The 22421-nt window shown below is 47.9% G+C and overlaps 2 protein-coding genes across 2 annotated transcripts; both read right to left on the reverse strand.

Annotated features, from left to right (window-relative positions):
• Positions 1-1900: 1900 nt before the first annotated feature.
• TSPYL2 (TSPY-like 2) lies at positions 1901-8179 on the reverse strand. The gene is made up of 7 exons (XM_008574733.1): positions 7370-8179; positions 6016-6093; positions 5776-5887; positions 5546-5691; positions 5323-5417; positions 4310-5052; positions 1901-2666 (listed from the first exon to the last, which is right to left on the reverse strand). Exons 1-7 carry the CDS (start codon positions 8177-8179, stop codon positions 2494-2496), a joined length of 2157 nt encoding a protein of 718 aa, XP_008572955.1. The 3' UTR covers positions 1901-2493.
• Positions 8180-10940: 2761 nt separating this feature from the next.
• Positions 10941-13525, reverse strand: GPR173 (G protein-coupled receptor 173). The gene has a single exon (XM_008574734.1). It carries the CDS (start codon positions 13464-13466, stop codon positions 12345-12347), a length of 1122 nt encoding a protein of 373 aa, XP_008572956.1. The 5' UTR covers positions 13467-13525; the 3' UTR covers positions 10941-12344.
• Positions 13526-22421: the final 8896 nt, after the last annotated feature.

The following is a 22421-nucleotide window of genomic DNA, read 5'->3' on the forward strand; positions in this document are numbered from 1 at the left end:
TTTATCAGAATCATGGAGAGTTACGTCCAAAATCTGGCATTCCAACCATTTCACAGAAAAGGCCCAGAGAGGGAAGGAGCCTTGCCAAAGGTCCCACAGCAACCTCACAGTCATTCCCACTCTGTTCAATCCCTCTCCTCCCATACCTAAAGCCTGTCCATTCCAGCATCTTAAAACTCTCATAGAATAAATTTCTCATGTGGAAGACTTCCAATTAACTTATGTAGATAGTCCCCTCTGAAGGAAATGGAGCATAACTCCCCACTCCTTAAGCATGGGCTGCACTTAGTGGCTTCCTTATAAAGAGGACGCCATAGAAAAGGGGGAAAAGGAGTAACTTTAGAGTGGAGAAATCTGACAGACACTACCTCAGCCGAGTGATCAAAGATAACATCAACAACGATAAGTCATATTGATAGTATGGATGTAATAAGAATGACATTTTACCTCTGTGGTCTTCCCCCCCCCATACCCATAACCCCGGTTTAATCATGAGAAAAACATCAGTCAAATCCTAATTTTACATTCTACAAAATACCCTACCAGTACCCCTCAAATGATGACTCCAGGTCATTTTCAAAAACAAGTTAAGTCTGAATAAGTGTCCCTACCAAGAGGAGCCTAAGGACATGTGACAACTAAATGTAGTGTGGTATTCTGGATGGGATCTTGGAGCAGACAAAGGACATTAGGTTAAAACAAAGGAAATCTGAATAAAGTACAGGCTTTAGTTAATAATATGTACTGATATTGGTTCATTAATTGTGACAAATGTATCACACTGATGTAAAATGTCAATAATAAAGAAAACTGGCTGTGGGGTGTATGGAATTTCTCTATTATCTTAATAATTTTGTAAATCTAAAACTGTTCTGAAATTAAATGTTTATTAAAAACAAAACAAACAAACAAAAAACCCTCCTGTATCTGCCATCATGCCACCCTGGCCTGAAGTATACCGTCAACTTCCTCACTGCTTTCCCTCCCTCCAATCCGTTTTCCTAGCAGCCAGCAGAGGGCATTCTCTAAAACGCAAATTTGACCAAATCTGAAGGCTTCCAGCAAAATAAAGGCGTTGGATAGAACGGGAGTTATATTATAAAAGACCGACCCAGACATCTGTATAAAAGTTATCATTATGTTCCAGAACGAATCTGGGAAATATTTCTGGTGTCCGTTAAAATAAAGTTATTGTACCCCAAATTTAATACAACTCAGCCTTTTCAAGTTCTCCCAGATAAAGCCTGCCTTTCAAATGCCCAACTCCCGATCTCCCTTTGCCTTCGCATGGCTACATAGTAATTTCCCTTTGTTTTTCCTTTATCTCTATGCAAACTCCTCGGCCTGAGCTATCTTTCCCTGCCTTCTCTCCCAGGCTCAGTTCCAGGGACCCTGCCCCCTCCCAAAGGACAAAAGAGCGCTTTTCCATGATCGGGATGTGATGTCGGATCGATGTCGTTTTTCTCGTACTACATGCGAACGAGAAAAATGGATTCCTCTGGCTCCGCCACACCCAGCTCACACTAGGCCCAAGGAAAGGTTTGACGCACTACAAATAAAAAGATGAATCACTGAATAAAAGGATGTTCTCGGGCGCCGGGAGCCTCTGTGCGCGTGCGCCAGAAGGGAAGGTGGGACGCTCTCTGGTACCTGGCTGGGTCCATTGCTGCCGCGAGTGGGAGGGGCTTCCTCAGCCTCGCCCTGTCATTGGCCGGGACGGCCCGCATTGAGCTGACGCAACACCTCTGCGGCCCAGCCGAACTCGCCCCCAGCCAGTCGCATCCCCGCAGCTACCATCTTGCAGGCCGCTGCACAGCCTAGCTGGGCTTCGTTCGTGTCTGTGGGGAGAATGGCCGCTGGGGACGGCACACCGAGCGGGACAAAAGACTCGAAGTGGCACTTTGAATTTGCTCAGAACTTTATTAGGATTACCAGGGTTCACAGGGAAAGAGGCGGGGCTTCTGGGGGAGGGGGACAGGAATACCGCAATGGCGAATTGGCCTTGCATAGACACCGAGGCGGGCTAGCGGGCACGGCGGGAAAAGGAGAGGGTTGGAGGGAGAGGAGAGAGACTTGGGAGAACAGGGCGGCAGCAGAGCCTCCAAGGCCACTGCGTGGCTGTGACGAAGGCCACAGCAGCCCTCCCCGCGTCAGGAACAGGGTGTCCACTCCACACAGTATGGGGAGAGGGGCTGGTGCTAACACTAACAAGAAGGGGGATAGAGGGGCCCTGACAAAGGCATCACAATAAACACTTTTAGCAGCACACAGAAACCTGCAGATGAGGAGGACCAAAAGAAGGGGGAATCCCCCTTTGCCTCTCCCCAAAATAAGAACTCTGCAAATACTAAACCATAAAAATAAACTTTTAAACCCGTGTACGAAGTCGGTCACCCCCCAGAAGTGCAATGTGGGGCCGCGCGGCCCTAGCTGAGGGGGAGGGCAAACGGGGGACGGGGACATAGAGAGGCGGCCCCCACAAGGGTAAGATCTTTATCCGGTTTTCCCCCTCTTCCCCAGAGGGGTGGACCAAGCGTTTGGGACATGAAGCACCTCCTCCAAGTCGGAGTCTTCCCAGTCTTCCCCTCCTTCCCAGTTGTCTTCACTTCCTTCCTCCTCGTAGCTTCTTCCTTCCTCCTCATAGTCGGCCACACCGTGCTTGCTCCCTGCGTGGGGAGAGAGAGGCAAGAAAGGGGAAATGGAGGAATGCGGTTAGATGGGCAGGTACCTTTCACTCTAATAGGGAACACAGTCCAAAGCCAAGGTTTTGGGGGGCCTGGGACCACTCGCCAAGCGTCTCTGCTTGGAACAAGCCACCAAATGTGTGTGTATGAATGCCAGCAAGAGAGTGAGGGGGAGTGAGAGGCAGGAAGGCAGGGAGGGCTCCCTGCCTCTGTCCTGTCAAAATTGACAAATCTCTGAAAGTAGCTTTTTCTCTCCCATGTATTTGTCAATGTGGGTATCTTCCTGAGTTCTAACCTCGGCTGAACAAACCTTCTATTCATCCCCAGGCAGCTCCCTCGCTTCTCTCCCCCAGTCTGATCCAAACAGGCCCGAGTCTGTCTTCTTCAGCCCAATTCCCCACCCCCACTCCAGGGCTGGGCAGACAGTTCTGCCTCTCCTTCTTGAAGAGAAGAGATGCCACCAAGTGGGAAAGGAAGAGGACTAACAAGTCCCTCCATTTCCCTACTCTACCTTACCTGAAAATATGTCTAGATTGAGGCTACTCACTCACTCAATGCCTCCTTCCTTGGTGCCCTGGCCCTTCCCTAATGGAAGTTTGCCAGGAACTCCATGGCCAAAAACCCCAGTAGTTGGTCTTCCCACTCCTTCCACCTCCTCCAGGGGCCTGTTTCTCTTCTGTCTGCCTACAGCCAGGCTCAAGCACCTTCTCCTGCCAGTCATCCAGGCCAGACCCAAACCGGGGAGTCACCTTAAATACCGCTGTCTCCCTTAAGCCCCTGCGTGCACCCTTCCTCAGCCTTTCCGAAAATGCATTCTTTGATGAGCAGTAAGAACAATGGCTTCTGTGATCCAAAAGTTTGGGAAATGCTGGGTTAGAACATTTAAAGTGCTAATGTACATGTGACTCTACAAGAAAATATTACTGTATGCAGTATTTTCTCATCATATTTGACCACTGAACCCTTCTGTGAGCAGCAGCTTTCAGAACTGGTGAAGGGTCCTCAGGAGACAATTTTGGAAACTCCGCTTAACACACTATGCACTTTCACCCTTCCAGGTCCTTGTTCATGTGATCCCTTCCACCAGGAATGCTCCATAATGCTCCTCAGTGGGAATGCAGCTTCCAATTCAAACATCACCTACTTTCTCTAGCTTTCCTCTTCCCCACTCTTGAGGTAGAATTAGCTGTTCCCTCCTCTGGGAGGAGGACACTTCTTACTTCACTCTGGGCTCCCCAAACAAGCCTAGGAGTTCCCAGAAAGTCAGGGCTAGGTACAGAGTGTGCTGAATTGCAATGTGTTTACCACTCCCCCCACCCCCCATCTCTGTGTGTGAACCTGTCCTTTTTGGTTTTCCACCCACTCTCTCCTATCTTTGTCTACTCTTATTTGTCTTTTGCTGTTATAACCTATGTACCCATTACCTAGAACTGCATTGTGTTTTTGGTTTTGTTATATTCGAAAGTTAAATGTTCCCTGGTGTTCCCTTGTTTAAAAAAGCTGCACAGAATGCTTTTTCTTTCCTCCATAAGATCAGATAGTGTTCATGCCTTAATACCCTGGCCCTGGCTATATTTTCTTTAAGAGAAAAGAAGGGAAGGAAGACAAGAGAAGGTCTAGCTCACCTTCCCCACTGCTCTCCTCTTCTTCCTCCATTGATTCTTCTGAGATGATCTCTACCTTATCCTCGTAGTCATACTGGTTGGTGCTGTTTTTCTGATCCTTGTCAAGGTCTTGAATGTCATTCTTGTAATATTCAATGTCTCTGTCATCATCATCACTGCCCTCATTGTCACCTTCATTGCCATCATCATCACTGCCTTCATTGTCACCTTCATTGCCATCATTATCTTCATCATCACTGCCTTCATCTCCTTCATTGTCACTGTCACTGCTGTCTTGGTTGTTGCCACTGCTGCCCTGGTTGCCACCTTTGAGGCTCTTGTCACCATCAGCGTTCTCATTGTCATCAGGGTATTCACTGTTGTCGAGATTCTCATTGTCATCGGTGTTCTTGTTATTGTCTTTGAGGTTCTCACTGTTGTCATCAGGGCTCTCGTTGTCATTGGCACTTTCATTGTTGTCAGTGGTCTCATTGTCATCAGCAATCTTGTTGGGGTTCTCACTGTGGGCAGGGCTCTCATAGTCACAGACGTTCTCATTGAAGTCAGTTATCTCATTGTCAGTGGTCTCGAAGTAGTCAGTGGTCTCCATGAAATCAGAGATCTTGATGTCATGAATGGTTTCATTGTCGGTGGTCTCATCAATGTCTGAGATCTCGCTGAAAATATCTTCCACTGCATAATGGTTGTAAGTGTCTTCCATGATCACCACCTCATATTCATGCTTGATTTTCCTGTGGGGAAGCCTGCGGTTGATGGGAGAGGGTGAACCCAATGCAGACACTGAAAGGTGGTAAGTAACTGGGGAGGCAGTATGCTACGAGGGCTCCCAGGGACAAGGCTGGGTGGGGGAGAGTCCCATTTCTCCCCCTATGTAACCTTAGGCCATTTCTGGGCATAATTCCCTACTTGTAAAATATATTGCACCGGATTATCTCAAAGATCCCTTTTGTGTGTGACACTAATCTAGTCTTTGTCCCCAACAAACCACCTCTCAGCCACCAAACCCTTTTCACCTTTCCTTCTCTTCTTGCTTCTTTCTGTTCGACCTGTAGCCCCCTTCTCTCATGTAGTAGCGTAAAGGGTTAACCCACAGGTCATTCTTGATAATCTGTTGAAAGAGAGAGAAGGGAGAACAGAACCATGAGTACGAGCCCCAGACACTACTCCCAATTCCCCAGGTACCCAGGGGTAAGTCTAGCAAGGCCTTCTGTCTGGCAATGTCAGGAGGGGCCCCACCTCAGCAATCCTGTCAGCCTCTGGGAGGCTGTGGTCAGAGAACCAGCTGAAGAAGCTCTGCCTGGTGTCCTGATTCCTGTGCCTGTGGGACTGGGGTTCCTGGCCCCGGTGCCAGCGGATTGGGGTGGAGTGACACACCAGACGGCCTGTGCAGGGAGAGGAACTTATAAAAAGGGGAACAGACAAGGATACTTGAGAGGGCATGGATTTATCCTGGAACTGCCTCTTACCCGAGCGGTTACGTTGGAACTCCTTAACGATCACCATGTTTGTAAAGTAGGGGTTTGTCTGGAAGTACAGCTTCATTTTGTAGCCCATGGAGATATGTCTGAGATCCTGTACCTGCTCAGTGTGGGGGTAATGGTGGAATCTGTCCCCTCCACACCACGGCCCCTCCCACTTACCCCCCCTCACCTCCAAGGACCAGATTCCTCGCCTGGTCCTACTTAAAAATGTTTCTTTGGCCTGACCTGCAGGTTGGTCAAGTAGCGGAAAATGTCTTCATCACGTTGGTTGATCAAGATTGAAATTCTGGGGTGGTTGAGGAACTGATGAGTGGAGCAGTTTAGGTCAAGGATTGACTGTTCAATGAGAGGGGAGGGAGGTAGGGAAGGTCAGACAGGGCAGAGCACAAAGAGAGGCTGGAGAAGGATTCCTTCTATGTTCATGTGATGTGTATGGAGCAAGTGGGTCATGAGGTATGACCTGTACTTTTATTTCCATGATACCCTCTATGTAGTGAGAACCTGTTTATGCAGTGTTAAACCTCTGCATTAAGTACCCTTGCCACAGTTTGTATTTGCTGTGTGTCTGGGTGCTGAGGGTCTACGTCCATATGACGTTTGTCTCTGGGTGCTGAAGGCCTGTGTTCACAAAATGCTGTGTTTGGGGGATGAAGGCCTGTGTCCGGGTGATGCTATATCTGGTTGCTGAGGACCTGTGGCCACACGACCCTGTATGTGTGGGTGTTGAGGGTTTGTGTACACATGTTGTGTGAAAGGCTTTGAGGGTTTGTGTCCAAGTGATACTGTGTGTCTTTGTGCTGAAGACCTGTGATACTTGGTAGAAGGGTGTCAAGGGTCTGTATCCATGTAATTGTTAGGATGTTAAACCCATGTGTTCCTTACATGTTACATGTATGTATGTGTCCCCAGAGATAAGCTTAACAATAACCAATAATGAATGGTATTCTTCCTACTCTCCCTTTTCCTTTATTTAACTCCTTCATCTTTATACCTAGGTATTTCCTCTCCTGACCCTTCAGTGGCTCCAGCCCCTCTCTAGCCCCCTTCCCTTCAATGCAGGGCACTCCAGCCAGGATTGGGGTCTTCTAGTGTCTAAAGCAGAGTCCTAGGCTTGTAGAGCACTGTGTGGCTTAGGCACCCTTTCTGGGCAGTTTCTCTGCTGTGTGCTCTTCCCCTCCCTCTTCACTGACTGAGTCAGATCACCTTGTGTATGCCTCTCCCCTCTTCATTTCACCATCTCTGGTCCAATTTCTCTGCTGTGTGCCCCTCTAAGACCCTCCCCCTCTCACAGTCTGTAATCCATTTTTTTATGCTATGCTCCTCCTCTCCCTCTTTCCCATCTGTGGTCCAGTTTTTATGCTGTGTGCCCCCCTCCACCCTTTATCAACTCCAATCCAGCTTCTCTGCTGTTTTGCCCTCCTCTTGCCATCCTTTGTCCACCCAATCTAGTCAGTTTTCCGATAGAGGACCCACCTCCATCCCTAGCCCTCACCCACACATTTTCACCCTTTCTGTCCTTCCCCCACCACCCCCTTTCTGTCATGGGCTTCTGGCCCATGAGTGTCGATGAGAAGGATACTGCTTTGACCCAGAAGCCTGGGATATGCTGGATGATAAGGTCTCTGCGCTCCAGGAAGGGTCTTCGCATCTGGATGAACTTGCGCTTGAGACGGAGGAAGGCCTTGTCTGCCTTGATGTTCACCACCTCCAGGTCCAGTTGAATGCTCTCCAGTGCCTGCAGGATGCTCTCCATCCCCTCGACATTTCTCTCTGTGCTTCCCTTCTTTGCCTTCCTCTGCTTCCTCCTCCTCCTCCTCCTCCTCCTCCTGCTGCTCCTCACAGCTTCTTTCTCATCCTCATCCTCATCTTCCACTATGATGACAGCCTCTTCCTTCCTCTTTGGGCCCACTAACCTCTGGGACCCCCACCCCTCTGCGCTACAGGTTTCTAGGGCCTTCTCTCCAGCAAGGCTGCTGGGCTCAATAACCTGAAAGTCAATTTCCAGGCTTCCCCCAGAGGCCTCGGAAGGGGGGAATGTTTCCAGGCTCCCTGTGGGAGGGGGTGCCTCCCCGTACCCTGACTCGACTGCAGGCTCCCAGCCGGGACCCCCAGCGCCCAGGGTGAAGTACGCGCGGATCCCTCCCTCTTCGAGAATAACATAGGGCGGCGGCGGGGGCAGCGCGGGGTCCAGTCCCACCCCTCTCATGTCAGCCAGCACCTGTGCCGCCTCGGTTTCCTCCCGGAGCCTTGGGCGCTGCTGGGGTGGAGGCAGGGGCAGTCGCCAGAGCGGTGGGGGGGGCGGGGGCAGCGGCGGCGGGTTCCGCTGAGGGGACTGGGCGCTGCTCAGGCGGCGGGTCTTGGACGGAGGCCCCTCATCTGGGCGGTCCATGGTGACCGCGTTCACACAGCTCAGGAGATCGCACTCGCCCCTTTGCTCTCAGCCGCGTCGTCGCAGCCGGTCACAACCGAAGCAGAGCCGCCGCAGCTCACGCGACCAGCTCGGCTCGCTCCCTAGCTCTGGCGTTCCCTCCCACAGCGCATGCCCTGCTCCCTCCGCGCCAATCGCCGATGCCCCGCCCACTCCTTGACGCAAGGGGCCCACTCTGCCTTGCCATTGGCTGCTGGCTGCCGCGGCGGCGCTCGCGCTCCATCGACCCCTGCCCGTTTTCACGCAATCCGCTTGCCAACACCACACATCATCGCTTTCCGATTGGCTCCCCTCGGACCAGCCAATCATAAGGCTGATTCCCTCAGCGACGAGCGGGAACCTGCAGGGCGATTGGCTGAGAGGAAAGCTGCGAGAAGAAGCCCCTCTCCCATATCCTGCCACGGTTTTATCTAATGAGAAAAGTACCAGGGGTTCTGAAGCCCAAAAATCAAGACGAAAAAACGAGTGCCGGCGCTGAGCGGGATGTGCTCAAATAAGATGGAGAGAGCCTCGCTATCGTTCCCTTCGCCCCCTCCCCTCAGCAACTACGCACTTCTCGTATCTGCCCCTCCCCCCACCCCCCGCCTCTGCCACCGGGGTAGCTCTGCTGTAGCCCCTTAGGGCTCGGGCTGCCCCATGGGCGCCTGCAATTTGGGCACCCAGGACTTTTGGTTTAGGGGCCGGGTTTTGACGTGGCGTTTCCCGTCTCTGCAAAATGGCTTTAGAAATAATTACACATAACAAAAGTAACTTCCTCTGCGTCATAAAAATGATTGTGATTCACTTCAGGTGCTAGATTTTTCTAGAGCTTTCTATGTCTTCATCTACTAAACATTTCTCCTTTCCCTCCTTTCTTTTCCCTTTCCCTAGCGTATGCTGTTGTTAATCCTATTTAAAGGGTTTTTTGTTTTTTGACCAGAGATGGATGGTCTTTTCTGAGGCGTGATGGTGGAGTTCTGGCTTTGGTTTTGGGGTTCACATCACTGGTGTGCCCCTCACTTGGTAACCCTCACCGAGGCACTGCCCCTCTCTGAGCTTCAGTTTCCTCCCTCTAAATTAGGCGTCCCTGAAGAGAAGTGTAGGTAACTGCCCATTGTATCCTTGTTGTGGTAGCAGAGAATTGGAGGCAACCTAGGGATCCATCACCAAGGGAATGGATAAGAAAAATGTGATACATGTTTAAGATGGACCACTAGAATGAATCAATCTATGTACAGCAACATGCCTGGAGCTCTCAAAAACAGAATGTTGAGTGAAAAAAGAAACAGAACAAGATTTATAGTACAATACTGTTTATGTAAATTAAAACACACAATACCACATATTTTTCACAGATACACATATATGTAAATAAACACATGAACGGTGAATTGGAAGGACACACATTAAATACACGAGAGTGGGTGCCTATGGGGGGAGGGGAGGATGGGATCAGGGATGGGTGATGAAGGGGACAAAACTAATTCAAATAAAGAATAAAAGAGCTTCTCATGGGCCAATGATTATATACTGTGCCAAGAACTGAGGCATACGGTCAACTCAATTCTGTGCACCTGAGAGAATAAATAAATAAATAAAGAGTAAATTAATTGAGTGCCCAGGGAGCAGGCTGGCTGGGTAGATTCCCAGGCTTGGGTTTTTTCCCCCCTGTGACATCCCAACCTCTCAATTTAGTCAAAGCTGACCGAAGTCCCAGCTGTATACAGTGGACCTGTAGGAAGGGCTCCCATCCCAGACTGAGCAATCCCTCCAGAAGCCATTATTTTGTGGGGGGCATTTCCTAACCCCATTGGATCCCCCCATATTTGATCCCCAATTCCCAGTCCCCATTCTCAATGGTGGTCCAATTTCAGAAATACCTTGTTCGAGTTTGGGTGAGGAGACGAGAGATGGGCTGGGAATGGCACCTGGGGCTCCAGGCTTTGGGAGATGGGGTTCTCAAGTACCCTGCTTCCCCTTCTCTCCCTGCCCTGTGCTCAGAGCCTGGGTCAAGGCAGGATGAGCTTCTGAGATGGAAGTCTACCCTCCTGCTGCATACATTTGTACAGTTTCCAACTTCCATCTTCTGACCACTCTACTGCTTGCGGCATGCGCATACTCTAGTTTGTCTCCTCTCAGCTAGGTGTGTGTGTGTTGTATATGTCTTCACATGCATTTGCTCACATGTGTGCAACACGCAAGTTTTCCTCAGGGTTGTCTGCCCAGAGAATCACAGAGACACACACTGTCTCACTCAATCATACCTCCCCACATGTAGTCATGCAGACAAGACACACACACACACAGACACACACACACACGGACACACACAGTCAGAAAGAGAAAACATCCAATATAGCATTGTTCATTTCAGTTTTTCCATTTACAAAATCCAATGGTGAATCCAGGCAGTTAGAAAAAAGAAATGGAGGAAAACCCTCCTGAATGTACCCTATCTACCCCCATCCCCTTGGTCTTCCCGCCCCACCCCCTTGGAAAGGCACCCCCATCACTATCACTGAGAGAACAGAACCCCTCCTCCCCCCACTCCCAGCCTCTCAGCCACTCTGGCCTGCCTTTCCAGGGCCACTCCACAGCCAGGCTCATTAATGTCTCTCCTGTCTAGAGTGCCTTCCCCATTCCTTTTGGGTCAAGGCTTCCCTAGTTCTGGGGCTGACTTGGGGTAGGGAGGGAGCTTAGGACAGGGACTTCTATAGGGAAAGGAAAGAGGAGTGGATAAATACAGATCTCCACCCTCCCTCCAGAAAATGAGAGGGGGACAGAGAGCCTGGGCAAGATGAGGCAAAGGAGTTCCATCTTGGCTTGCCAATCCACAAAACTGGCTTTGAAGTAAGCCCAGAGTGGACTCTGCCCAAGGGAGGGAGACTTGGGGTCTCCCACCTGGAGAATCTGGCTACAGTGTGCTGCACTTCGGGTGTAGGTAGGGGGAGAAGGGCTGGTGGGAGGAAGGACATTTGGGGCTGAGGGCCCAGAAAGCCAAGGGCCACCAAGGAGGGGCTTGAGGCCCCTGAGACTTGAGGGGGAAGAAAAGAGGTCAGATAGGAATGGACTCAAGTCCAAAGTGCCTTGGAGTTTGTACAACTATCAGTTAGCAAAGCCCAAAAAGAAATTTCATCTTCAGAAGAGTAGGGTAAACCCAGGAGACAATTCTAGAGTTGAATTCAGCTCTGACCCCAGACTCTGGGGTTCAGCTACTCTAGGGAGTTTGGCTCCCTCCCCATACCTCCCTGGGGGGCTGCTCCTGCCTGTATGGCACCCACATCAGCCCTAGTGAGACTAGAGTGGATTTCCATCCTCGAGAAGAAGAGTTGGGGGCAGGGATCCTGGAGGCAGCACAAGAGAAGGCAGCCAAACTTGGGTCTCTTCAGCTCGAGGATTTAGTTCACATCCTCTTCTTCACCTAGCCTGGGCCTGTCCTGGGAGCCCTTCTCCCTGCCCTCTTGGCTTCTCAAACAGAGGTTCAAGAAACACTTCGGAGGTCTGGACATGGTAGAGAGGGAAAGGAGACTGGGCTTGGGACCAGGGTTAGCCTAAAACAACATTGCACACAACATAGCAATTAAAACATCCCTGCTCCCTGGGGACCCTCCCTCCCCTTTGGTCCCTCTTATCAGCAGCCTTGGATCAGTTTCTCCCTAAACATCCAGGCCTTGCTAAAGGACTTGAAGGGGAGGGTGCAAGGGAGCAGAAGGGGCAATAAGAGCTCTGGAAGTCTATTTTACAGGACAAATTTCCCCCTTCTGGACAATGTCAGAAGGAGAGACATTAAAGTAAGAAAGCCTGCCTCCTCAGTTGTTACTAGAAAAACCTGCGTTTTCAGTTTTGTTTTCTTTTTCTGAATTGTCACTTCTGAGAGAGAAAGAGAGAGAGAGAATGAGATTGTAGAAGTAGAGAAGGAGGCGGTGGAGACGGGCCCCCAAAACTAGAAACGCCTCTTTCCCAGACCCCCACCTGGTCCCCCACCCTGGGGAGGTGTTGACAAAGGTGCCTAGATTATGGGTGGTCAAGGGGCTGGGGCTGGAGCTCAGAAAGGAAGGCTCCTGTGTGGGGCCCCAGCTTTCCTTTGCTGTTTGCCTCATCATGGTGGCCTTGACTTTCTCCCTGCCTGTCTGCCTACCAGCCTGCTTCACATGACACAGTAGGGTTCTCTGGGAGCTGGGGCACCTCCTGTGCCCCAGCAGGGGGCGTGAGTCCTCAGGCACTTCTTGAGGTCCTTGTTGAGCAGGAAGCAGACGATTGGGTTGACGGCAGCCTGGGCGAAACTCATCCAAACAGCAGTGGCCAGGTAGCGGTGGGGCACGGCGCAGGCTTTCACAAACACTCGCCAGTAGCAGGCCACAATGTAGGGTGACCAGAGGAGCAGGAAGAGCAGTGTGATCGCGTAGAACATGCGGCCCAGCTGCTTTTCACCCTTGACCTCGTCCATGCCCAGCAGCCGCCGGCTGGCTGCATGCCCATTCTGCCGGATACCCAGCAGGGTTGGTGGCATGGGCCCGCGGCCAAAGCCAGCGATCCAGTTGGCAGCAGCCTGGCCGGTGGCCCCAGGGCCATGGAATGTCCAGTTCTGGCTGATGGCTGGCACCATCTGCACTGGCTTCATCTTGCGGTGACGATACTCGAAGAGGAGTAGCTTGCCATAGACAGCATGTGTAGCTGCCATGAGCACAGCCAACATAAGCATGAAGCCTAGCGTGTCATTGGCCTTGAAGTAGCGATGCTCAAAGATGCACTGGTCCTCCTCCCGGATAAACTTGTAGGTGCCCACGTCGAAAACGGGTGGGAAGGCCATGGCCACAGACAGGGTCCAGGCCATGCAGATGACAGCTGCGCATGTCCAGAGTGTCATGCGCTTGGCATAGAAGCGGTGGTGGGCGATGGCCATGTAGCGGGTGACGCTGATGCAGAACAGCATGAAGGCCGCATGGAAGCAAAAGAGCACAGCCATAAAGGCCACAATCTTGCAGCTGAGCGCACTGAAGGTCCATGAGGAGCCATGGCGCACAGAAGCCAACACAAAGGGGAAGCAGACGGCAGAGCGTATACCATCGGCCAGGCACAGGTCCAGCAGAAAGTAGTAAGGAGCCTTGTGCAGAGCACGCTCCTTGAGCACCAGCAGGGACAAGATGGCGTTGCCTGCCAGGCTCACGCACATGATCAGTCCCAGCAGCACCAGCTTCACATAAGCCGACGCTGACGGTGGGGATAGTGCGCCGCTCACCTCCTCGGGCTCTCCGGTGGTGTTGGCCATACTGAGGGGGGAGAGGCCACTCCCAACCCTATGGGGTCAGCCAGTCTAGTACTCGATGGGCCCTGGGGGACTCCATCAGTTGTCCTGCTGGGCTGCACCTGCAAATGGGGACAACAGACGCAGGAGACTCAGATGCAGAGAGACAGAGAGATGAGGGCAGGAGAGAGACACACAGAGAAAAACACACATAGACACACAGAGACAGAGTGGGAAAGAACAAAGAGATAGAAAAATGGCAACAAAGATTTAAATGGGTAAAAACTGACACAGTAATGAAGGGGATGAGAAAGAGTGGAGAGAGGAGAGAAAGATAATAAGAGACAGTTGGAAAGGAAAGGTGAGGAAGAAAGAGAAAAGGCAGGGTTAGTGTGTCTACAAACCCACCCCACTTACTCCCCTCCAGTGTCAAGCCTGGCCCCTGGCCCACTCCTGCTGCTACTGTCTCCTTGCTGTGTGAGGATGCTTCATCTCTCTGGGGGTCCTCGGTGACCTGCTTCCTCCACTGGTGGGTTTGTGGGGCAGGGATGTTGGTGTGGCTCTTCTTCCCCTTTATGAAACCCATAGTAAAAAATGCACTTTACATCACAACCCAGTACACATACATGCACGCATACACGGCCCAATCACAAGTTTCACAAACTAGTACTGATCCTATATGTAATGTACCCACTCGTTTCTATTCTATTTCATGTATTTTTTGTTTACTTTTTATAATGCTGGTAGCTGCTCATTAAATAGATTTCTTTATTCATGATCAGGAATGTACTTTAGCATGCTCGAGGAGCAGCAGGAAGACTAGGGTGGCTGGAAAGGTGTGAGTGAGAGAGACAGTGGTGAGGACACAGGTGTCCAGGGCCAGATTGTGTGGGGCTGCAGGCCACGATGAGGACTTTGGTTTCCATTTTGGTGAGGTGGGGAGTATGTGTGAATATAAAAATGTAGGTATGCTTGTGCATATTCAATCATTCATTGAAAAAATATTTATTGAGCATCTACTGTGTGCCAGGCACTATTCCAGGCACTGGGGATACAGCTGTAAACCAGAGAGATAAAGACCCCTGCCCTTGTTATCTAGAAAGACATTCTAGATAACAAAGAAGAGACGTAGGTGAAGTATAGTAGGTCAGATGATGACAAGTTCCTAAGAATAAACATCAAGGAGGGAAAGGGGATAGGAAATGCTAGGGGTGGGAGAGGTGTTGCGGTTTTATATGAGGTGGACAGGGAAGGCTTCACGGAGGAGGTGCCATCTGAGCAAAAACCTGCAGGAGGTGAGGGAGTGAGCCATATGGAATCTGGGGGGAAGAGAAGTCCAGGTGGAGGAAACAGCCAGAGCAAAGGCCCTGAGGTGAGACTATAGATGGCACATTTGAGGAAAAGCAAAGAGGCCATTGTGGGCAGAACAGAGTTAGCAAGGGAAAAGTGGGAGATGAGGGAAGAAGGGTGGTGAGGCCAAATCATGGAGGCCATGGTGAGGACTTTGACTTTTACTCTGAATGAAATAGGAGTCATGGGAGGGTTTTGAGCAGAGGTGAGACATGATATGATTTAGGATTGAACAGAATTCCGCTTGCTGCTGTGGGGAGAACAGATAATGTGAGGCAAAAATGGAAGTAGGGAAACCACTCACGAGGCTGAGAGATAATAGCACCCCAGGCCTCTTTCCCTCCTTTATTTCTTCCTAGAATTTCTCTCTTCTAACACATCATATAATTTACTTTTAAAATATGGTTTATTGTCTACCTCATCGTATTAGATGAAAGCTCCCCGAGGGCAGGGATTATAGACTCACTCTCCTCTAGAAGAGCACCACCTGGCACATGGTGGGCTCTCAGTGAACATATGTCAAATTAATTGATGAGGGACTAACTGGCCTGGTGGGTCAGAGAGGGCTCCCTGGAGGCATCCAGGTAGGATTTGCTGAAAGAGCAGCCTGAGGAGCCCATCTGGCAGTGGGAGGTGCACAGCAAATCTTGGGGGTAAACAGGAAAGCTCCTGGTGTGTGTGGCTGTGGCGGGGAGTGTGGGGGTTGTTAGCCTCATGGCCAGCTTAACATCAACACAGCCAGGTTAAGCAACTTTCCCCCTTTTTCCCCCTCCCCTTTCCCTTTTCTGCTCCAGGAACTGAGCAGCAAAATTCCTCTTCTGGGAAGGGGTAAACATGACCATTATCATCAAAGGAACGTCTTATCTTGTGGGCCGTGGTAGCTGGCTTCATAGCTGGCTTCAGGCTGGAATGCTTTGTGCTGATATAGTAGCGACACTAATTAGAAGCCTATGCCCCAACTGACCAGGTGTTAGCAGACTACAAGGGCTGTGTCTTGTATACCTTGCATACCACTGATTTCGAAATTGCCCATTACTCTGCCAGAATCCTCAAAGGCTTATAACCCCCTGCTTTCCTGTCTTTGGGGGAACTGATCTGGCTCAGTCTCCCCTCCACGTTAGTGGAATAAAGCTTTTTGGCTGAAATAGCACCTGGCTTGGGTCTCTCTCTCTCTCTCTTTTCCTCGTCTTGCCAAGCCTGACAGGGGTGGGATAAGGGAACAGGGAAGATCTCAGAGGGAAGGCAGAATCTGGACATGCTCAGGATTACTGTTGGGGCTGGAGATGGGCTGGGGTCAGGGTCAGGGGAGCTTGAGTGGATGTCTTTCTACCCCTTCCCTCCCAGGAAAAGTCGCCTCTCTGCACTGTTTCCCAGTTCAACCCAACCTGGCCTGCCACATCCACCTTGGGCCAGGCTTTTTTGATGGCTCCCCGAAGTCTCAGAGCCAGTGCCAGTAGGCCACGAGAGGGTGCTAGAGCAGGGGCTGGGGAGAAGTGGGGTTAGTGAGCCCCCTTTCAACCCCTCAAGGCCTGATAGCCCCCTCAGAATGGTGGAACAGTGCACAGCTGTGTGTGTGTGAATGTGCACACACACACTCAGTCTTGAGGGGAGGGGAGGCAGGGGGAAAGGGACAGAGACAGAGAAAGAATGAATGTAAGGGAGAATCAGAGAGACATACAGGGGATGACAGAGAAGGAGAGAGGTGTGTGTGTGAGAGATAGACAGATGGAGACATAGGAGGGAGAAAGAGAGAGCGTGCGCACGAGAGAAACCAACAGAGAAAGGGGAGAGAGCCTTACACACAGAGTGGAAGAGATAGAAAGAAACAGGAAGGACTGGCCAGTTAACTCAGTTGGTTAGAGTGCAGTGTTACAACACCAAGGTCAAGGGTTCGGATCCCCATACTGGCCAGCTATCCTCCCAAAAAAGAAAGAAAGAAAAAAAGAAATAGAGACAGAAAGGAGAGGAAGAGTGAAAATGAGAGTGAGAAAAAAGAGACGGAGACACAGACATGCAGAAAAAGCATGACAGAGAGTAAAATAGAGACAGAGATAGAGAGATGGAGGAGGGAGGAAGGGAGGGACAGGGGGTGGAGAAATAAAGGGATAGCACTAGGAATGAAAGAAAGATACAGAATAATAAGAGAGAGCTGGGGGTGGGGAGTGAGAGACAGAGAGGGGAGCTGGGGAAAGACAGAGGTAGAGAGAGACAGAAATAAAGATGGAGATAGGGAGACACAGAGCGACACACCAAGACCCAGAAGGCGGATAATGTGTAGCCCAGAGTTTCAGTGACAACAAAAACTAAAACAATAAAACAAAACGCAAAAAACTACAGCAGCAAGCAAACAAAACCCCGGTGTTGCCAGGAAAGCTGTGGAGAGATTCCGTAAGTGAGGAGAGGACTCCTCTGAGCACAGACTGGCAGCCACAGCCTGGGCCCAGCTGAGGCTAAGGACATGTGCACATGCACAGAACACATGCACACCTGCTGCTGCCCAGACACCTACATGAACCCACACACAGCCTACTGCTATGGAGATGGCAGACAGCAACCAAGTCACACGTGGAGACCATGCATACACACATAGAGAGAGGCAGAGGTATATTTTGCACTCTTCCTCCTTCACACAGGTACACAATATATCCTGCTTAAGCACCAGTGCTTCCTCCTCACCAAAGGCATTACTGCCCTCTAGGGAACATTTTGGAAATTTGTAGGAGCATTTTTGGTGGCCACAATGCTGGAACATACGTAGGGTGTCCTTCTAACATTTAGGGGTCCAGGGCGAGGACATTGGCCATCCAGTGATATGCAGAGAAGTCCCACACAGACAACATATGTCCTGCATCCCCTAGCACTTTGGACTTATAATTAACCGAACCTAGAATCTAACCCTATTTCACAGATAAACGCTTTTTCTCCTGGTTTTGTTTATTTATTTATTTATTATTATTATTATTACTTGGTGGCTGGCCGATATGGGGATCCGAACCCTTGACCTTGGTGTTAAAACACTGTGCTCTAACCAACTGAGCTAACCGGCTAGCCCTCTCCTGGTTTTAATATACCCTGAATTATCCAGGAATGTGGCTGTCATGTAAGTTAAGAGGAGACTGTACTTTGGTTTGTGGTACACTTTCTTTGGAGTCGTTCACTATTTTGGAAAATCTTACCCCCAGTCATTTTCCTACACTTCTGTCTGACTTTCCCCCTTCCCATAAATCCACATTTACTCATTACAAGACTTTACAAGCCTCTAGTTACCTCTTTGGATCTTCTGGGGAGCTTCACACTCAAGTATTTACATATTGAACTACAAATTATTTTCTTATAAATCACTTTCCTTTTATTTCTTATTTGTATTATGGTTAGTAGAATATGGATACTGTATAAAATACTATATGGATTTTCTTTTGAAATTACATGTGCAGAGAGAATACATTATCTGAGAAGTTCCTTTCCAGGTAGTAAAGGGGTGTCACAAAACTTCTGTTACATAAAAGAAGGCGTTGGGTATGGGAGGGCTAAGAATTGCTCATCTACACAGATGCACTTAGACACACATGCACACATGCAATGGCCCACGAAACCACATTTATTACTCCCCTAACACACACAAAGATGAACTCTCAAACACCAACAGAAAGATACACGCGAGAAAACCTACTCAGGTACACAGTCACGTGCACACAGACACATATATACCCATTGACTCGACATACCTGGTTATTCAAATCCTCTCACATATTCAAACTCTCAACACAGATGCGTACACTGTGGCATATCTATATCACTGTTATACCCATTGACACTCAGATTCAAATTCATTTACAAATGCCAGCATGCTCACATGCCCTTGAACCCTGACACATGTACACACACAGACACACACACACACACACACACAGAATTCGCCTCAGACACCTACAGCTATATCTGCATGGAGAAAATAATGAGCAAGTAAAAAACTGCTCACATATACACACACACTCCCACACAAAGAGATCGATTCAAACCCTCTCACAGAGATTAGGCACACTCGCCAACACAGATATGTACATCCTGGACATGTACACACACAGCCATTCACATACACACTCTCACACATGCACAGATGTGTAACAGCTCCAACACACACATACACACACACACGCACACACTTTATCAATGCAAGTACAACCAAACAAAAAGATAAAAATTGTATACAGACACACTCTCTCTCACACAGACACCGACACATAGGCAAATGTGTGTACACATACAAACTTGCTCACACACACACACAGATAAACTTACTGATAACACACATTCTGCAACAGGTATACTCCGCAAGATAAACCCGCTCATGTCTGCAGATCGACTAATTCCTGAATATGTAGGTATAGGTGGAAACACAAGCAGAGCTGCCCAGCTGGTGGGCATCCGCCCCAGCAGAGGGTCACAGGAAGAATGGCTCTTTGGGGCCATGTGAAAAGGAAGGCCATAAATGTTTTTGTCGTTTCCTGTTGAAGCATCCCAGATAGTCTGATGATTACTTTGCTGCTTGTTTATCATCAGTGAGGTTTTTGGTTTGGCCTATACCTACATGTAAAATATTCGCTTTTCTTTTAATTTGATCTTGTTCTTATTTTTCCACAAGTTTTTTTCCCACAACAATAGAAGTTGTATAATTGTATGTATTATGGAATATATAGTATTAGGTGTCCCTAAAGAGAATAGAATTATTTTGTTAATTTCCTTGATTGTTGTTTCTTTATTAAAAAAAAAAAAACTTATTACAGAACATTTCAAACATAAAAAAGTAGAGGGAATACTGTAAGGAACCTCAGTGTACCCGTTGTCCAGATTCACCAATTATCAATTCATAGCCAGCCTTATTTTGCCTATAACTCCGCCCAACTCCCTTCCTTCGCAATATTCTGAAGCATCTCTATTATACCATTTCATCCATAAGTATTTCAGTATCTAAAAGATAAGGACTCTCTTAAAAACACTGCAACAATATAATTTATTATTTCTTGGTTTATTTATTGATCTACTTGTGACTGGCATTTGATACTAAAAACTAGCCAAATCTGGTTCTTGGTGGGATTTCATAATTAATTATTATCTTTTGTTCTTAGGTAAAATTACTTGTCAATAAATGAATAAAGCCTGACAATGGTTTAATTGAATTGATTCATTAAAGGGAAATCTAGGCCTTTATGGCTTTGTTTCAGAGTGTTGCTTTCTTAAGAATGCAGAGAAAAATCAGTTTTCATAAGTCACAGATGTCTGTTGACCCCTTCAATAGAATTGAGCTTTTTTAAGTATCTGGAAGTGCAAATTAAGAAACTAGTATCTTTTATGAGATGGGTTAGAACATTCTTAGATGGAGCTGAACCAGGTAGTGACAGGGTTGCATGATAACCAGTAAAGCTAAGATGCCTCTCCCAGTAGAAAATCACTTTAGCAGTTTGCAGGGAAATTGTCCAAACTATATTTGGGACCAGTGAGGTAGAGAGAATAGGAAAGGGGCCACTTTCAATTATTGCTATTAAGAAACACACTGTCAAAGGACATGGAGATGACACTAACCTAGAAGATTGTAGAATCAAAAGGGTTTTCATTTCATATTGATGCATCTATGGATGCTGACTAACTGTGGTCAGTTTATAGTAGTAGTCAGAAACCCTGAAGAGAAATGCAGGAAGCACCAAAATAAACTAAGGTTGAAATATTCAAAGTGATACGTAAATATTTTGAAATATTGTGGAAACTCTGCATAAGTCTGGACTGATGCTGCTGTTCTGAAAGTTCTGAGATTCGTTCACAGAGGAGCCTTCACCTAAGTTTGCCTGTAGGTCTGTTTTACACGATAAATGATGCTAGGTGAATTTAATTAAATCCAAGATACTCCCTACCCTGCATTTCAACTTTCTGTGAACAATTGAGATCACTATACCCTTCTTTGCTGTTTTAAACCCAAGTGTGTAGGGCTTTTGTGAAAAATTTGTGAGCTAAAAGAAATATTTCAGCATTTCTTTGTGAGTGATTCTCACTTTTCAGATTTGATGCTTACTGGTTTCAACAAATGGCTTTTTGAGCACATGAATAAAATTATATTGAAAATTTTAAAGACATCCGAAAATATATTGGAGTATACTGACAAGGTTTATGGATTCAAACAAAACTTCAACTTAGAAGTGAGGTCAAGTATGGTTCCCTGGGTGATGTTCACTTGGTGTTACAATTTAAATACTAAAGAAGACATATTAGGATGAGTAGAACAATGTCTGTTTCTACTTAGCGGGAAAGCTTCATCACTTTTTTGAGATACTAAAAATGAAAATTTTCTGTTGGATTAAAATTCATGAACATTTGTTACAAGAAATTTCAACACCATATTTGATTTAAAGAAAGGCATTAGATTTAAGGAAGAATCCTCCCTTTCAAGCACAAAATTCAGACTATGAATTATCCAAATTCTGATTATTGGTGAGAAAGGAGTTTTAGTCAGTAAAAAATATACACTCTTTGACCATTTGCTGCCACCTACTTATGCAAGCAGTTCCCTGTCGATGGTGACTACCAAGAGACAGAAGAGATTGTGTAGCTATTTTGAGGATAAAACCTGGGTCTCTGACTGGCCATGGCAAGAACAGGTGAGTTATAAAAGGGAGGTGGAAAATGGAGGCACGAACAAGCAGTCGTTCCATTTCTTAAGAAAAGTTGGTATGGTGTGAAAGCACCAGCTGTATTCAACACTAGAAACTGCACCTGATGCTTCAGAGAAACCAAAATGGTATCTGATGACCCCAAAGCTCATGTTTTTGAGGTGAGCTTAGTTGACCTGCAGAACCATGCAGCTACGTTTCATACAAGCTCAGGACATTAGGGCAAAACAAACATCAGGTTGTGCCTGAATGACCTCCATGGAATGGGTCTTATCTTCAAAAACATGCCTTCCAAGATTAAGAAGTGGCAGGCCATGATGTCAAAACTACCTACTGTTATTTATTTCATTTGCTTTGTTTGGGTTTTCACCAAGAAACGTGATAACTTGATGTGGAAGATCTATGCTGAGAACCAATAGATTTACCAAATCAAGATTTAAATGACCATAAATAAATCAAATGACCATAAAATAAATCAAGGCAGTCATGATCAAAGGCTCAGAAGAAGTGGGCACAAATTTGGACCACTATGAATTCACACCAGTGAATAAAAAATTTATGTTCTTCTGTGGTTTGAATGTCTCTCCACAAAGTTCACGTGTTGGAAACTTAATCCCCAACGCAACAGTGTTGAGAGCTGAGACCTTTAAGAGGTGATTAGGTCATGAGGGCTCTGCCCTCCTGAATGGATTAATGCCCTCATCTCAGGAGTGGGTTAGTTACTGCAGGATGGGTTCCTGATAAAAGGATGAGTTAAGCCTCCTTCCTCTCTCCTTCTCAGGTGTGCTCTTTTGCCCTTCCACCTTCTGCCGTGGGATGACACAGCAAGAAGGCCCTTGCCAAATACAGGCCGCTCAACTTTGGACTTCCCAGCTTCTAAAACTATAAAAAAAAAAACTCTGTTTTTTTATAAATTACCCAGTCTCAGGTATTCTGTTATAGCAGCACAAAATGTACTAAAACATGTTCC

This window comes from Galeopterus variegatus, unplaced genomic scaffold (genome assembly GCF_000696425.1).
Source record: "Galeopterus variegatus unplaced genomic scaffold, G_variegatus-3.0.2 Scaffold1094, whole genome shotgun sequence".
Lineage (NCBI taxonomy): Eukaryota > Metazoa > Chordata > Mammalia > Dermoptera > Cynocephalidae > Galeopterus > Galeopterus variegatus.

Excerpts from the sequence above, each read along its gene's own strand:
- TSPYL2 (XM_008574733.1), bottom strand. The coding sequence starts at position 8,179 with ATGGACCGCCCAGATGAGGGGCCTCCGTCCAAGACCCGCCGCCTGAGC. Across the intron at positions 6,094-7,369 it reads CAGGCTTCTGGGTCAAAGCA|TTCCTCAACCACCCCAGAAT; the intron begins GTATCCTTCTCA and ends TCCACTCATCAG. Across the intron at positions 5,692-5,775 it reads GTTCCAACGTAACCGCTCGG|GCCGTCTGGTGTGTCACTCC; the intron begins GTAAGAGGCAGT and ends CTCCCTGCACAG.
- GPR173 (XM_008574734.1), bottom strand. The coding sequence starts at position 13,466 with ATGGCCAACACCACCGGAGAGCCCGAGGAGGTGAGCGGCGCACTATCC.